The 18,516-nt window shown below is 32.1% G+C and overlaps 1 protein-coding gene and 1 non-coding gene across 2 annotated transcripts in view; both read right to left on the bottom strand.

Annotated features, from left to right (window-relative positions):
• The window catches only part of LOC124361938, a 123,195-nt gene extending 115,210 nt beyond the window's left edge, over window positions 1-7,985 (bottom strand). Inside the window, 1 exon segment of the mRNA XM_046816018.1 lies at window positions 7,715-7,985. Coding sequence (XP_046671974.1) covers window positions 7,715-7,916 — 202 coding nt within the window. The 5' untranslated portion in view covers window positions 7,917-7,985.
• A 5,802-nt stretch (window positions 7,986-13,787) lies between these two features.
• Trnad-guc lies at window positions 13,788-13,859 on the bottom strand. Its single transcript has one exon. It is a non-coding gene; the product is annotated as a tRNA-Asp (tRNA).
• Window positions 13,860-18,516: the final 4,657 nt, after the last annotated feature.

Raw genomic sequence — 18,516 nt, 5'->3', positions numbered from 1 at the left:
AGTTTCTACCGCGTTAATAAAAAATTATCAAACCACTCGTCAGGATTGATCACCTGATCAAATATTTTCAAGTACGAAGAAGGTACGATTTTTATTCATGTGATGTGGTCATTGCAGTAGGGAGGCCAGCAAGTCAGCCAGCTCACAGAGAACAGCTGGCAACCTCAACGGCCGTGTTCAGTATTCGGACATAAATATCTGCACGTCTTCCATTAACATCCTATTGTCTTAATCTAGCTTGCAACTGAGTAGCAAGGGTTTTCTTGTAAAATATCAATGTTCTTGTTTGTTTTTGTTTGACTCTCCTCACTGTACTCGATTCAACACAGAGCTTGGAAATGTGTTCCCAGTTTCCTCTTGTCACTTTCTAATATCCTCGTTCTAATGATAGGCTATTAATTCTAAGATAAATCTAGAATTATAGTCAAGAATTTGATACATCTTATGTTAGACATTTTTGCGATTTTATCAATCTAAATGATGCTACCTTAGACTCAATAAGATGTGAGGAACAAATCCAACTTCACATGACTTAGCTATGGTGGGAAGAGTTTATTCAACGTGAATGTTGAGTTCGCTCCAATTCACCTTCCGCTTACTGTAGCATCTGAGATCTAACACTGTCACAAACTTGATTCTTGGAATTAGGAGTCATGTTCGCCTGAAGAGATAAAATGTCAGTGACGAAGAAGCTCAATACGAATTCTTTGCATTGTTTGACACACCTAAACTACAAAATATAGTATAATCTAAGTAAAGAGGTAATCTCATTGTCTCATCAGGTCCACAATTGAGTGCAATATGGTTTTATAAACATGATCCCAAAGCACAGAGAAGCAACCGAGTTTTCTACTCATAACTATGGTGGGAAAGGTTGATTCAATGTGAATGTTAAGATTTCATAGTGCACTTAGTTGTGCACCTGATGAGACAGTGAGAATACCTCTTCACTTTTTTTTCTTTCAGGACAAGATGCTTATAAATAGCACTTAGTCCTAAAAGGACCTTTGCGGCATGCCCTTATAATGGGCTAGCAACAGCCATTAAAACTTAGGGAGCCCCACCAACTCCAACAGTCATTCATCCCACACAGTAGACTAGACCTATCGCAACCCTTGCACTCCAAAACCTCGACATTTGTGGTTAGTGATTTTTACTGTACCCTATGTAGGTTCATTTCAACTGGAAGGCATAAACCAGCCAGAAATGAAACGTACCTCTTCACTAAGATTACACTACATTTTGTAATCTAGGTGTCTCTGATGATGAGCTTCTTCGTCAATGACTTTTTTCTTAATCTCTTCAGACGAACATGATTCCAGATTTCAAATGCTGCACTAAAAGAAAGGTGAACAGGAGTAAACAACATTCATAATTATGCAGCTTGTTCAGTAATTCAAAGCAGACATCAAGGTACACATGAAGGTGAGATTTGTGCTAAGAATTCTGTTTTAAATTTGTTAAAATTACAAAAACAAAAACAAAACTTTGATTGTTCTAAATATCAAAATTTTAGTTTTGGTGGACATGTCTTTTTTACGAGTTGACCTCTCTTTATTCATAGATAAAAAGTGAGCTACTCAACATTTTATGCTTTTACATCAAGTAAATGTATATTACCATCATGTGTGACCAATTTTTACCAAAGATGACATTTATCTTTATAAACACCCAAATAAAATTTGTATATTTACAATTTTATAAATAATGTTATTAATCCAAATACAAAACTGTTCTGTAAAACCTATTCAAACTTTTTTTATTCTATTTTTAATATTGTTAACTAATAGATAGTTCACCAAAAATGGCACAAACTAAATCCGTCAAATAATTTGCGTTTTGAAAATGGTTCTTACTGTGACTGGAATTAATTGAAGCAATAGATACAATTATGTATGATTTCTTTAGTAGTTACAGTCCCCCCATCCCCATCTAAGTACATGATTTCATAAATTATTTTTAAAATAACTTTCAATTATTGTATGTAGATTGTTTTATTCTATAACTAGTAACACAAAGTGATAAATTGCACAGATGTCCGTCCATAACAATGAAATGAACTCGGATTGTGTCATAAATAAAAAACCCTTATTTATTGATTATGAAAAGAGTTATCATAACCCATCTTAATTTGATAATTTAACCAGGAGTTGCTTTAAGGTGGTGAAACTGATTAAAGAGCACATCGCAACGGTGGTGGAGAGTATAGAATAAATATACATTTAAATCAATTATACAGGCCTAATTCAAATCAAAACATTTAACACCTATACTTGAAAAAATTTGGATTTTGGAACAATATTTCTCAGAGCTTTTGATATTCAATGATACTCATTTATTACTGGTCAAGCAAGATTACATGGCAATCTGTCACTCATTGAAAATGGATTATTGTACAATTCAATGTTAAAAGCAATGCATTCTTCCAATTCGTCCAAACTTCTAAAAGAAGCAATGCATTAAATAGATAAAAAAAATAATTAAAACAAATAAATAAATATAAAATCCCATTACAACACTGATAAAAGAATTTACTAAGATTAACGATAATTGTTTAATTTATCAGTAATCCCAAAAATTCATCAACTTCATAAAATGGATGGTGGAGGAAAAAGCCAATATTTGTCTTTTCAATTTATTAAATGGCAGTGATCTTAAACTAGTTGGTAGTGTATTGTATAATTTTGGTCCAAGAGATAATATTGGTAATGAATATTGTTTGAAAGTCAGTTTTTGACAAGGGACTGACATAATGTGAAGTTCTTGAAATTTTTGTTTACTTGAATCTTTATAACCAATACCAGAGATATAACTTACTGCTTTTTTTGCACTAATACAATTTTAATGATGTTCTTTTTAAATGTATTCCTCCATATTTCAATAACATAAACCAATTGAGAGTAAAAAATTGCATAATGTATCATTTTACAAGCTATTTTACTGCAGAATTCAGATTGTTTTCTAATAATAAATATTACTTTTGATGGGTTCTATACCCCTTCTTAGTTACACCACTGAGGTGAATTAAGAATGATTGAATGGGAGGGATAATTATTTGTAAAAACTAACAGCAACCATGCAGCTAGAGTTTTAAAAAGAAATTAGTTGGTGTTATTCTTGTCAATCAAAGTTTTGAGTGTCACTGGAAAGTAAAATTTCAAAAGAAACGCCATTCCACTAACAAAGTAAAGTAAATTATGATATAATTTTGAGAACAATGAAGATGATTTGAGAGCAAAGTATAATTTAACAAGAGGCTGCCAAATAGTGTCACGGTCTGAGGCTCTCGACACAAAGCTAAGGTGTGTTGTCCCAGTAGGAAGAGAAGAACCTCTGTCTGGCATGTTACACTTTACCTGTGTTCTCATTATCATACGATTTTTATCATCTAAAGAGAAGTGTCCAAGTTGTAATTGATTAGTTTTGTCAAACACTCAAAACACTTTTTAATGAGCAATTATGATAAACTGTTTTTGTACTTGGTGACTCCTTCTAAGGATTGATTTCCAACTCCTTCATTTTACCAGAGCCTTACATTTGTGAAAAAGTTCTGAATGCATTTTAATAGCTGATCCAAAATCTTGTAAGTAGATAATTTATCCTAATACTATTAAAATTAAATCTAATTCTCTAATTTTTGATTAGAAGAAAATTTTATTGTGGTTGATAAGTATGGGAGACATGCAAAAAGTTTTTTGAGAATTCCTTAAAGATGCTTTATTATTGAGACATACACTTTCTTATGATATAGTTAAATGTAATTTAAAATGCAAATCTAAAGTTAATTAATGGTATGTTTTGACATTGCCTATGGCTGTATTGTGTCATTATCAACAATTATAAATATCCGTATGACAAATAAAGATTTTTTTAATTATTATTATTATTACTCTTATAAAGTATCTCTCCCTTATGCTTATGCTTTTGCAGCATTTTCAACTTGTTATAGCTCTGGGATTGAATGAGTAGTTATGACATGTATACAATGTTAACATTTTGGCTCTGAGGTGGTACAGTGCTCAATGTTTGGGCTCTGTAGAAGTTTCAACTTGTTATAGCTCTGGGATTGAATGTGTAGTTACAACATGTATACAATGTTAACATTTTTGATCCGAGGTGGTACAGTGTTCAATTTTGGGGCTCTGTAGCAGTTTCAACTTGTTATAGCTCTGGGATTGAAAGTGACAACATGTATACATGTTAACGTTTTGGCTCAGAGGTGGTTGTCAATGTTGGGGCTCTGTAGCAGTTTCAACTTGTTATAGCTCTGGGATTGAAAGTGTAGTTACAACATGTATACATTGTTAACGTTTTGGCTCAGAGGTGGTACAGTGCTCAATGTTGGGGCTCTGTAGCAGTTTCAACTTGTTATAGCTCTGGGATTGAATGTGTAGTTACAACATGTAAAGAATGTTAACATCTTGGCTCCAAAGTGGTACAGTGCTCAATGTTGGGGCTCTGTAGCAGTTTCAACTTGTTATAGCTCTGGGATTTTATGTGTGTTATATTAACATTATATAATGCTGTATCCATTTTTGGTATACAACATTCATATTATGTGGTTTCCAAGTGTCAAAAATCTATAATTAATTAGGCTGTAAAGCTTATTTAGCATCTTGTAAAAGGTCAGGAAACAAAATTATTTAATTTTATTGCTTCCTTTTCCATTTAAAACAGTCATGACACATGGTGTGGCACACTACCTTGTTATTGAAAATATCCTAAGAGAAATCAAACTATAAGTAACATTTTTAATCAAAAAACTTATTGACATGACTAAAATTTCAGTTTTTACTCTTACAGGTGTGCTAAGCTTTAATTTTCCAAATTGTTTTTACTAACATAAAATATTTTTTAGATTTGTGCAGCATATTTTATATTGTTTTAGCTATTCGACCCAACTATATCAATTTTTATGATTTCAAAGAAAAAATTTACTCTATAGAGTAACATAAGTTGGTAATATTGTAGATTTTGGACTTCATTTCAGTAGCAGTTTAAACACTGTCTCAAAATCTGAGGTTAATACTTGTTATCAGAGGAGAAGGGCGGTTCCTCAAAACTTTGAGGAAAAGTAAAAACATTTTCTTTATTACTAACATTAGTCTTCCGGTTCACATCGCGTCATTGCTTTACTCATTACCGGACCACTTTGAGGTTAGGTATGAACACCTGCCGCTTAGCCTAAGCACGAAGGTGTTCTTCATTCATTCTTACATTACACTTAACTTCTCCATTAAAGTCATGGTATAAATCTTAAGATTTTAAATAGAAACCGATAAAAAAGTTGACATAATAATGATAGATTTATATTGGTTAATTCACCGAAACAAACTGAGACGGAAACCCTCGCGGTCAACTTCCTCTTCAAAACCCATTCCAAAAGATAATAGCGATAGGATCAGCTGCTGCGACCATGGAGACCGATAAGCGCTTCAAATCGTTAATCTTAGAATTGTTATAGACGTTTTAATTAGACTTTCGATCAGATACTTCTTTAATACGAATATGATAAAATATCATTTATAATTTCAGTTTAATGTAAGTTTTGGAAATTGAACGTGCTAGTTTATATTATTTACAATATAACAGCATACCTCTATGGGCTTTAAGTAAGTAAATGACGGGACGTAAGTCGTAGAAAAAACTTATTGTTTAATCACATCCATTCAATCATCTCGTCCAGTTTTCGTCCTCGTTCTCTTTAACTTCAATAATAACAACTCAATATCAAAAAGATGCCGATCTACCCACTCCTGTGAAATGACAAGATGGCTTCACAACCCTCCCCTCCCCACGCCAACTCAAATTCTAGATACCGGTACGTCACAGCTTGGCGTGAAATTTTATTACCATGAATTACGGTTTAATGCCAAGAGAACAAACAGCACCTCACTTCGCATGATAGAATAAAACTACTCGTTCAGTAACCTAAAAGTATATGGTCAAATTTCTGAATTTAAATGTACTTTGGGATATCTAAACTCAATAGCCTACATCTTGCTCTCTCTTCCAGTACAACCAATAAATTAGCAATGGACAAAATAAAATGCACAATAATGTTGGAAACTATTATAAATACTTTTTAACAACCAGAGAAATCACTTCATACCAAGGACGTAGCCAGCGAGGGAGTTCAAGGGGTCCGGACCCCCCCCCCAAATTTTCAAAGTTTTCAATTACTTGTTTAGTAAACGATTATTATTGTTTAAATAATTCAGTACTACTGACGTACCACTGAAAGATCGTTCCCAACAAATGTAAAAGGAACAAAATGGAGCCTTACTCTCTGCCACTACGGGAAAATATCAGTTGTCGAACCCTCCGCCCCCCCCCAATTTTTCCTGGCTACGTTCTTGCTTCATACACAGATTACTGGGATTACAACAGTAAAGTAGGAATTTATTTACAATGGGTTATAACTTTTAAAATTTTGATAATTATGATTATAATCGGTACGCGATTATAGATATTATCACTGTCACTAGACTTGAGAGTCTTACAGCCGAATCGCTGGTGTGTCAAATTTAGATTGTAAATAACATTAAGAAATTGTATATTTATGTTTTAATGACTCATTGCATACAGTACATTCAAGCAGTTTACCTTTTATTTGACATATACCTCTGAAGTCCCATACATTACGTTATTTTGTTATTAAAACTCAACTTAATGTTATAACTCTGTACTTGGTTAAGCTTAGCGAAGCCTATACTTTTAAGAGATTGGCAAAATAATGTATCTTCTGCCTGTCTGTCTGTCCGCAGGATACCTCGAGAACAAATTGACTTATAAACTTAACTTTTAGCACAAAACTTAATGTCTACTTTAAAAAGATCCTGTTTAATGTTTCTTGCAAAATTTTTCTTTTGTCTGTCAGTCTGTCAGCAGGTTTTTCAAGAACAAATTGAGCTTTAGACTTGAAGTTTTGCATTAATTTCTACATAGACAATAACGAGTTTACTGGTGCATATTCCTTCTTGGAATATCACCATTCTGTTCTTTTATGGCACACGTGGTTCGCCAAACTGCTAACTTATATTATTATGACAATCAAATTTATCTCCCAATTCGTTAGTATTTTACAATGACCAGACACTACTATGGATAGTTTTATATAAACTGTTATATCCGTACTGTATTGAAATTTAGCAACTTTTTGGCATGTTTTGCTCTGAATTTGTGGTGGTGAATTTATTACAATTTATTCCAGATCAGTAAACATGTGATGCAGTCTAACTCATGTAGAGTTGTAACATTGCAATTCACGGACATTTAAAGAGGAGGTTATGTTTGCGTACAGAACGAACACTTAAAAGTGCTAGAAAACAACCCCAAACGGTACTTTAAGACTATCGACCTGCATGTGGTCCCTTACGTAATACAATCAGAGCCTATTGTTACCGAGCTTTGTTAAAAATAAATAAGCTGCCGACAACTATATTTAAAATCGCAAGCTCGGGCTGATCGCACACAGCAAAATAGCCCTTCGGCGTGACAGCCGTGAAGTCCAAGAAGCGAAACTTCGAGCCCAGAAGGACAGAGGAACGCTCTCGTCCCAGAAACATTTCATCCTTCCCACGGATTTAACAATGAGCGAAAAATAGTCTGGCAGTAAACCGTGCGTGGAGGGGGGGACACCCGACCCGGGCGAGCGGAGTAGGCGGGCCCATACTTAGCCTAACATAACACTGGCACTACACACACAACTTACACCAAAACACGGCCACGAAGTCTTTCTCGTTGAGAACTCGTTCGAGTTGCTTCGCGGTTACTTCCTCGATGACGGGCTCGGAATGCTTCTTCTCCTTGGGTGCCGGCTGGGCCGGGTCGGCGGCCTTCTTAGCGGCGGCACAGTCGCCGAGCAGCAGCAGCAGCAACGCCGCTACCGCTGTCCACCGGGCTAGCACTCTCATCGTTACTCCCGCGGCCCCGCGAGTGAAGTCGACGATCCACTGATCAGGAGACGACTAAAAATAGGGCTCGTCGCCTCGCCGACAGCCGTGGTAGACCTGTCCGCCGCCAGGGGCGCTTCGGTGGGCCGCGATGCGTTGGCTCACCCTTTACCAGTTCACTACTTCAAATTCTTCAATAACACGTTCCCACTCAATATCATTCGCAAGACTACGTTGCCTCCTGAACACTATTGTAAAATCCAAAAACATTACTTTCAATTACATATTTTTCACATACACCATAATACTACGTCTACTGATATGGTGTACCCATGATCGCCCGTCACTATTGTTATTTTTAGAACATGTTAATCTTCACAGATTTTCTTAACTGAAAGCACCCTGTTGTTAAACAATTATGGTAGAGATTATAAAACAGTTTTACCAGCCTGGTTAGTACTGGTATGTCCATTTCCCAACCGTGGGAGATTAAAATATTTACATATGTTCTGTGTTTCTGTTGTAGTTACAGAAAATGTCTGCTGTAACTAAATTATAGTATACATTGCATACTAGAATAATGAATGATATTTTAGAACTTTACGGTTATTTCAAGATGTTCATCCTAATTGATATTTCATTATTGCTAGGAATAATAAACACAAAATGTATGTGCAAGCTTTGGTTATTATATAAGTTACACAACTAGTTGGCTGAGCTTTAGCGAAGCCTATCACTTGTGGGACTGGAAAAAGTTTCATTATTGTCTGTCTGTCCACATGAATTTTCAAAAACGAATTGACCTATAGATGTGGAATGTTACAATTATTATTAGTAACACTGAGTTCACTGATGGTGTGTGCTCCATGGGATTCGGCTAAGCGTCAGGAAACATTTTCACATTGGTCTTATGGGTAACCATGATGGCAACGAGAAAATAGCATGATAAATAAATTTGTAAGCAAGCTGAGTACAATCGTATGAGATTTCAACATGAGCGATATTCATACATGTATATTATTCATGAAGTAAAACGAAAAAATAATGTTAATGTTAAAAGTTGGAGTCAAAACTGATTTAAGCGCAATCTTATATATAGCGTTATAGTACCCTCTCTATCGCGCTACTATGAAGACTAACTCAATAAACAAAAATTTGAAAACATCACATGGAAAGATATATTGATGTGCAGAATGAGTTCCATGATGGTGCATGTCCAACCATGGAGTTGTACTGACAGTCAATGAGTAGGCTGAAAAATTTCTTTTTGTCTACAGGAGGGTGTAAAAACTTCTTATTTACATCATATACTCTATCTAACCACAGGACATCTGGAGGCTTGAAATTTTGTATGCAAGGTTCGTGAAGCCTTTTACATCAAACATGGTGTATATTCCTTCCTTGTTATATTTTATACAAGGAATAAGCACTCCATCATTTGTTTAATTTGTTGTCTGTCAGACATTAATATGTAGTGGTAGTTATTCAAGCATAAAGGTTACTGAATAAATTGTCTGAAAAAGTTGGGCAGTAAACATTAATACCAACTCTAAACATGTGAATATTTTAAAATATAACTGTTGTATTTTATTGTTTTATATTTAGTGACTGATGAAATATTACAGTCACTAATCAATATTTGATGACAAGTAAAAAATTTTTTAAATATTTTGATATTTCCTTATTCTAATGATAATTGCACTTGATTTATTACTTACTTGCGCTATTTTAGTAATATTTTATTTTTTTATTTTATTTTACATTTCAACGGACATCTCCATTTTTACAGTTTTGAACAATAATTAAACAATGAAAGTAGGTAAACAACTACAGTGACAAATAGAGCAATAACGATTAATAAACTATTTAAGTGACGAAACGGATATAAACTATGAATGACAATAACGTAATTAATTATTAGTGTACCGTGATTTGAACTATGGAAAACAACGAACAATAACAGCAATAAATTAGCACGAAACAATGAGAATAAAACCATGAATAAACAAGAATAGACAAGAATTAACAAGACACAATATATAAATAACAGCAATGAGAGACTACAGGTAAAGTATAAGAACGAGTAAAGTAGTAAAATATAACTACAATAACTTGACACAATTCCTTACATAGGTTTAAAGGTATGAAAAGAATATGTTAAGTGCCAATTTCACTGTAATAAATAGGAATGTTTGCTTTATTTCAATGTTTGTTGGATCAGAATATGCTTGACCACATGTTGTGTTGTTAGTCTGCTGTAGCAAAATATCAAGTATATCTCGTAATTTTATTCTCCAGATGTCATGTGGATAGACAAACATACAAATGCACAGAAAAGAAATTGTTACTGCCCTCAGGCAGAGAGAAGAGAAATGTTGTGTCAACCTACTGAGTTAAAGGCTTCATTAACACTCATCCAAATCCCATGGATAGACGTGCACCATCATCAGACTTATTCTTCTCTATGTAGAAGTTGAGTTTCATGCAAAGTTTAAAGTCTACAGATAAAATGTCTCTCAAGATATCTTGTGGATAGCTAAATGTTGCTATGTCATATTGTACTCTGTTTAAAAATTGATTTAATTTATGAAGTAGTAGAACTATATTACTTTAAAATTTTGCTTATTTATTAACGTTCAGATATATAAAGAAAATTATTACAAACAAATTACTTCAAGTTTTTATATCGGTAAGTGTACTATGTTTTGAGAATGCAATTATAGACTTTTGTATTATATGAATAAAAGTTGTTATCATATTACCATTTTAACTTTCATTCGTGATTGGGTTGGCGCAGACAGTAATATTGTATACTAAACCAAGGTCAAAAAGAAAAATTACTAGAGTACGCTTAAACACATGTTTTCTTGATCCTGAATATACAGTAGTTGACAAGTTTTCATCAATTTTTGAAATTTAAACTGTGTGTGCGTATTATATTGTACATATGAGTTAGTCACCGTGTATATTATTTTTAACAATTTATTTATAAATATTCATTTGTTTTAAATTATAGTTACAGTACAAATATTGACATATAATTTTTACTTAAGATGATTACTAGATACTGGAGTCTTTGATTGCGCATCAGTCTATGAAAAGATACTGCATCTAATGCATCCACTTGAAACATGGTTTTGCACTATCTAACAGAAAACAAAGGAAACAGCGATTACAAATTTATTAAAGAAAACTATTAAACACATGTTTTATTGAGTAAACTGACAGTAATAGAAAATACTCGACAATTTAAATTTAATCATATAAATGAAGTTATTACTATAAGATTAGAAGTTAATCCAGAAGTTTATTCTGATTTGAGAATTAAATTACAATCGTTACTGTGAAAATAAGAGTAGAGAATTTAATAAGATACTTGAAAGTAGTTAATTTAAATTGAACATAATTGGTATGAATTCATTTGAGATCTCTAGTCATTTCAATCACTCTATATTTCATGTTATTGAGCTAACTTATTGTAATGTTTACTAAAAATGGTTTTCAATATTATTTGTATAAGTGATTAATATTACTAATATCTTCATGTGTGGTCTTTTCTCTGTCTGACTTAACTGTGATGTGAAAATACTGTAGTGACATTGAGCAATATCATTAGACTATTTATTTATAATTGAATATTTTATTCCATAATTAACCTGAAAGGGGGAATGATTGGTTGCAAACAGTGAAACTTATAATACAGAGTATCAATTAAGTCTGAAACCCCCCCCCCCCCCCAACCAGTGAACAGTTACAGTTAAGAATACACCATTTGAGTTTTTCAATTTTCAATTGACTTATAATTGATTAATAAATTCAAGTGACTTTCTGGTTTTCATCTCATCAGGAGGATGTCCCCCTCAGAGGAAGTCTTGAAAATTTCAAATGTTGTACTACTTGAAAGGATGAAAGCACACCTAGGTTTTTAAAAGGTTTTACATAAGACATGTTTTAAAATTCTATTTGATCCATTAAAATATTAAGTAGATAGGTACTGTAGAATTACTTATGGATGAAATAATAGAAGACCAATACTAAACAAAAAAAAGTTTATTTCAACAAAAATTAAAACACTGTATATTTTAAAATGTAGTCTACTTAATTCAAATGTAAGTACGAATTTAAAAAATAACAAATGTTATTGGAAATCAATATTGGTACATTAGATATCATATACTTTCTGAATGGTTAAATTAATTGTATATATTTACTAGCAGTTACCCACACCTTCGCAAACAATTTCATATGCTTTGCATATGTATGAGCACTTCTGGTTCGAGTAAATTATATTTCCGACGCCAATGTTGAGTGTGCCTTCTTACCATGATCAAGAAAATATGTCGAAAAGTGTATATTTATGGCCATTGTAATTTAGTTATATTAGGTTATATATACATACGCAGATCTGAGAAACCTACTTTTGTTAAAAGACGACTAAGATGGGTTTTATAACAGTATTTAAATTTATAGTAAAGTGAGATGGAATAGCTTTGTCTTTTATATCTGCATGATACAGTATGTACTGACCAAACCGTGCATACTTAATATTTGTTAAAACTGTACAGTTAAAAGCATATTTTTACTAACACTTTATTTTTTTTCTCTTTGCTCGACAGCGGTTGCAGAAAATTGTATAAGAAGTGCTGTTACTATCAAGCTTACTCTATGTTTCCACATTATAAATGTAAACTAATTGAAAACAGTGGTTAAATTATTAAACATATGGTTGTGCTGTCATAAAATAATGTTTTTATAGAACAGTTCGTTTTAGATTTAACAGGTTATTTCAGTTAATATTTTGCAGCTTTAAAGACCAAGATCGGATTCTCACTATGTAAGAGACCAGTGGGAGGCATAGCCTAGAGAGATTTTTGAAATAATAATAGGCCTATAATCATACCCTAAGAATGACCATGTAAAATTTCAGGTTGAATAGTTTATATGTGAAATCAAAACAAATTCACTTTCGCATTTATAATATTATTAGGATTTATTAACCTCGTTATGTAAACATTTATATTAACTTAGGGAAATATAAGTTAATAAAACGGGATTTACTAAGTTGCTGTGCTCCATAACGTAAACAATTGCAAGTTTTTACACAATCATAATATCTAATATTGTTGCAAAACATTTCCTCATTAAAATAAATAAAGTAATTAGTTGATGGTAGGGACAATATTGTATTAGAGAATTTGAAATTAGCACGAAAGATAGGAACAAAAAAGTAGAACATCCCGTTTTCAGTTAGATAGGGAGGTTGCAATAAAGCAAGAGTGTGTTGAAATCAAATTTTTCATTGGCTTTTTACATAGACTTTCCATCCTATTTTTTTTTTCTTTTATACTCAATGCCAGAAACCAACTTAATAACAGCTTATTTCTGTATCATGGCTTACACTCATTAATGTTTATCCATTTAACTTATATTCATCCTCAGTTTTTCCTAAAATAAGATAATAGGAGTAAGATAATTATTAATAATTAGCCCTAATATTACAAAATGTATTAAATTAATAGCTGCTTTTATTTCTCATAAACATGCAGTGAGATAATCAATCCTCTAAAATGATTGGGCGCCCTTCATCAAAAATTGGGTTAACATTTGTAACAAAAATCAAATACATTGTAAATAGCATAACAATAATCAGAGAAACTAAAAAGTTCTTAGCAGTTTAAAAGATTAAAGTAACAGAATTTTATTCTATGAGAATTTGCAACTTATCCAGCTGCACTAATATAGTAGTGTTTCATATATCTACAAACAATAAATAATTATTTACACAGTAACTTAATGAAAGAATTATCATAATTTATGTAAATATATAAAATATGTTATAACGTTAAGATCGTGCTTTTAATAGAATATTTATTTATACATGCAAAAATATACCTCCCCGGCGGGGAATCGAACCCCGGTCTCCCGCGTGACAGGCGGGGATACTGACCACTATACTACCGAGGACATGTACATTAAATGTTTAAATAACAGTAAAAAGCAATGACAAAACATTTTCAATATATTGTAGACAGCAAATGTTCAATAAATACAAATCTTACTAATTCTGGCAGTTTTATTTGAGCAAATATGCATTGAAATTTTATGTACGTAACTTTACACATAACGTAGGTATGTTCGGAAGAGTGGCTCCTATATAAATGTTTAGTTTAGCTCCAGTTCACATTCGTCCTAGGGCAGCGTCTAAAATCTGACGCTGTCACAGACTTTACTTCTGAAATCTGGAGTCATGTTTCGTCTGAAGAAGTAAAAAAAGTCGACTACGAAGAAGCTCAAAACGAACAATTTACATAGTTTCGACATCAGAGATTTACAATATATGAAATTGTATTGTAACAATCCAGATGAATTGGCATGATCGTTGTCTCATTAAGTGCATAATTGACAACGATGTTTCAAACGGAAGCTAAACTCAACATTCTTACGTAACTTTACTCGCACAGTACTTTTAATAAAATAATACATGAATCCTCATCATAACCTCAAATAAAAAGTAGTTCAATAGCAACATAATGTCTTGTAATATACTTCGCTAAGCCTCGTTTATTCTACAATATATCAAGTTCATAAATTAATGATAATAAAAAACAGCCCTCAATATATGTACCTCAATAACCTAACAATCGGGTTTCCACTTATGCGATTGATAGAAGGAAGATAATTATGTAATCTGGTAGATAACCCAGTTAGAGATAACTTTGATCTTCTCGCTAATCTCTAGTCAACCATAAGTTCTTATCCATATCACAGAATCTGAATTAACATATGCCACAACGATCAAGATACAAATGAATTTTAGTTACTGATTAATTACCTGTGCACACCTGTGACACCAAGTCAATTACATTCATTTTGGATGAGTCTCGAATGAATTCATTCAATAGTTTGGAAAGATTGGTTTTTAGCTCTGCATAATTTATAGTACTGATTACAGTCAAATAACTTAAACTTAAATTGGTTTGACAGCTGGGCATTGATTATATATTATCGGAAAATATATGTTTTAAATACTTAAAAAAAACGTTCGCATTGTTTTATATATTTATTCTAAAAATTATAATAAATAAATGTTTATTCCAATAATATAACGTTAGTAAAAGCATTTTTAACACGCTTTTATTATTACAATGTTTCGTTCTATGTTTAGACTCGAGCTTTCAGTTACAACCATGGCCGCCAGGTAGTAGCATAGGAATAGATTTAGTTGAATGTCGCCACTGGTTCACTGTTCATCTGCAAGGTAGCGGTAGTGTTTAACGTTCGAAAATGTATTAGTTCTTAACAACTGAATTTAAATTCTAACTGTTTGACGTATATATATATATATATATATATATATATATATATATATATATATATATATATATATATAAAATGTGTTTGCTGTCTTATCAATATCGTGCATTCAATTATATTTTATTCAATTTTGAATTATTCTGTCCTGTACATCACTGTTAGGCTAAAACTACTCAATTAAATCTAAGTTAATTTATTTTTACTTAACTTACCTCAATTGATTTTTTTCATCACTGAAAATATCTCATACTGACCATATCCATTACAGGTGTACAATGTCCTGCATTCAATTGAATGCAGGTTGTTGTTCATCTATCGAAGAACAAGAGCATACAAATATTCCAAATTGTTTCCTGATATCTTCACAACAATTAAAACTTTTTTCTCTGTATCTGTTTGATATTCTCAATTGGAACACTGTACACTTTACTTTTTAAATATTCCAAAGGATAATAATCCAATGGATTTAGATCTGGGGAACAAGCAGGCCAAGGTAAATGACCTCCCCGGTTAATCCATTGATCTCCATATCTGTCTACTTTGGCTAGTATGTTTACCTTAAATTCATGGTACGCTTACCTCATTGTGTGAAAACCATAAGATGTTTTATCATTTGTGAAATTTGCAAAGTTCAGGTAAATAAATTGAAGGTAGTGTCCACCTGCTAATATGTTAGATAAGAAGTATGATCAAAGTGGGTCAGATAGATAAGATTCCTAGCCAAACATTATCTGGTTTGGTGTCAGCTTTTGAATATGGCATGAGGGTTTTTATTCGCCAAAAGAGATGGTTGTTATGGAAATTATTAATCCCATTTCTTGTAATATGCAACTTCATAGATGATCATTAAAAGGAATCCTGGATTTAAAAAGTATTCTATTCCGGAACCAAATAGTTATTTCTTTCATTATCCCCTGGAAGTAGAGAACCCTTTGTAAATGACAGGGGTAAAATAATTTGGGAATGTAAGGTCTTCCAAACAGTGGCATGAGAACTTACTCCAAACTAATGAGCTGAGATTTTTTCCAATATAAGTTAAGGACTTTTTTAACAGTGACATTGCAACCTTCTTAGGCCTACCACAATTAATTAATATTGGTTTGAAACTTTGACTTTAATATTTTTATGTTGTAAATTAGGGTAATGTCTCTTGATATAATCATTTAGCTTCCCTACCCTTCTCCATAACTGTCCCGTACATAAAATGTATGTCTGCAAATTCAGAATTTGAGTACTGAATAAACATATACCAATACAAAGATGATTTTAAAAACTAATTATTGAAATGCATACAACACATCTAACTTGAACACCATTCATAGGCAACTGGATAATTCATTAAAACTACTTTTACTACTACTACTACTACTACTACTAACTGTTGAAATTGCAAGTTTCAACCTGAATTTCCATTGTTGCACACAACTGATGCCTCTCAAATTGACAATTAATGTTTTGTTGCTTTCGGCTTGTGCAAGCACACCTTTAAAGTGATTGTGCTTGCTTATGCAATGACAGAGTGCATTGAAAAAAGTACTTTTGAAATTGTAACAATAATTATAAAATGGTCAATATTTTATAACAATACTGGTACTTTTTTATTATTTGACTAAACACTTTAATTTCCTCTTTTTATCAAAATCTATGTGTAGTTTAGTACCTGTAACTTTACTAGTTCTAGAGATATTTTTTGTAAAGACATACAAAGTGACGTTTAAACAGCAAATTTCTCGATCCACGTTTATGGGCCTTTTTCGATCGAATTTTTGATTGAAACTATCAATCAAAGAATCTTGTGACACCCTTTTTCTAAACATCCTTATAAAAATACCTAAACAAATTAATAAAAACGAGACCTGCCTTTTCAAATTGAAAATTTAAACGTAGGTACCTAGAACATAAAATTGTATTTAAATAGTTTGAAAGAATGTGTAATGAACATTTCAAACACTATGTCAGAAAAAATTGCATAAGGATTTGTCATATCAGTTTTGGCAATTATTGCCAATTAAGAAAAACGTAATAAATACCCTTAATGTTGCATTTTCCCCTATAACTAGTATTTTGGTCTCTTTGATTTTTATTTGATTCTTCAGATCTCTTCCTCTGAGCATATACTGTAAGTCAATGTGTTTAATGTATATAAGTGGGGACTCTTTGAATGCCACAAAAAGTTTTTCTAACACTATCCACTCTCTTTGGGCAATAAGCTTTGTTCAAATAAAGTTCACCTATCAATCAGATAAAGTAACCTCATTATATGTGTTACTAAATCAAGTTGAAATTTAAAGTACCTATTCAGTTTGCATACAATTTCTTTTTGTTTTACGATTTATTCTTCTCGTCATCATGTTACTGGAAATTAGTAAAGATATGAGAGGAAAAGACGTTTGCTACTTTCATAGTAAGAATAGGTCTATTAATATGTGTGGATTTTTTAAATTACAGAATAGATTGAGTTTATCAATCTTCCTTTAAAAGATTCAAATGAATCAACGACTTCTACAAAACTTTTTCTGAACTCGGGTTAGACCTATTTAATTCTACTCCCTGATCTTTTAACCGAAGTGCTATTCCAATTATTATTTCTGATACTTTTAATAACTTGATACTGTTGTAAAAATTCTAAAATATGAGTTTCCATGCACTTCCCGAAATTTAACTTACTCAAAAGATGAGATTTTAAATTAAAATTCAAAATACCCAGGTAGTTTTAGAAATTTATAAAAAAAAACCGACGAATAAATATCTGGGTATTTTATATCCTTAAGTCTTACTAGACGTAATTTTCCATGCATGAAATGAGAAAGTAAGATGAACATGTTTTTGAATTTCGTAGAATTTAAAAAATAAACTTCTTACTTCATATATCAAAACTGATGCTCTTCTTCAACCACTAAAGACGTAACTAAATATAAAACAAGTATACATTATATACCTGAATTTGAATTGTTGCAAACAAGATATTCCTTTTGAGACCAGGGATTTGTAGGCATACGAGTACTAACTTTTGATGAACAGCTGAACTTACCATAATTTAGTAAACTCCAACTTCTTGAACTAAACAAGTTTTGATTTGTATTACGGCAACCTTTATAAGCAACATGTTTTTAAAAATTCCCTGTTTTTATTTTTTAATATATTTTCCTTTACTTTTGGTCTTTTAATTGCTCCCTTACATTTTTATAACCTTTAATTTTCCAGGTTTGTGTAAAGCCTGTTGTAATGCAGGTATTGCTCAACATCAGAAATTCTGTGTGATTTTTTGACGTGACGTCTTAAATTAGGTTGCGGCTCGGAGTCACTC

The sequence above is a fragment of the Homalodisca vitripennis genome, chromosome 5, assembly GCF_021130785.1.
Source record: "Homalodisca vitripennis isolate AUS2020 chromosome 5, UT_GWSS_2.1, whole genome shotgun sequence".
NCBI lineage: Eukaryota > Metazoa > Arthropoda > Insecta > Hemiptera > Cicadellidae > Homalodisca > Homalodisca vitripennis.
The sequence above is the reverse complement of the archived record's forward strand: the minus strand, read 5'-3'. Positions and strand labels throughout refer to the sequence as shown.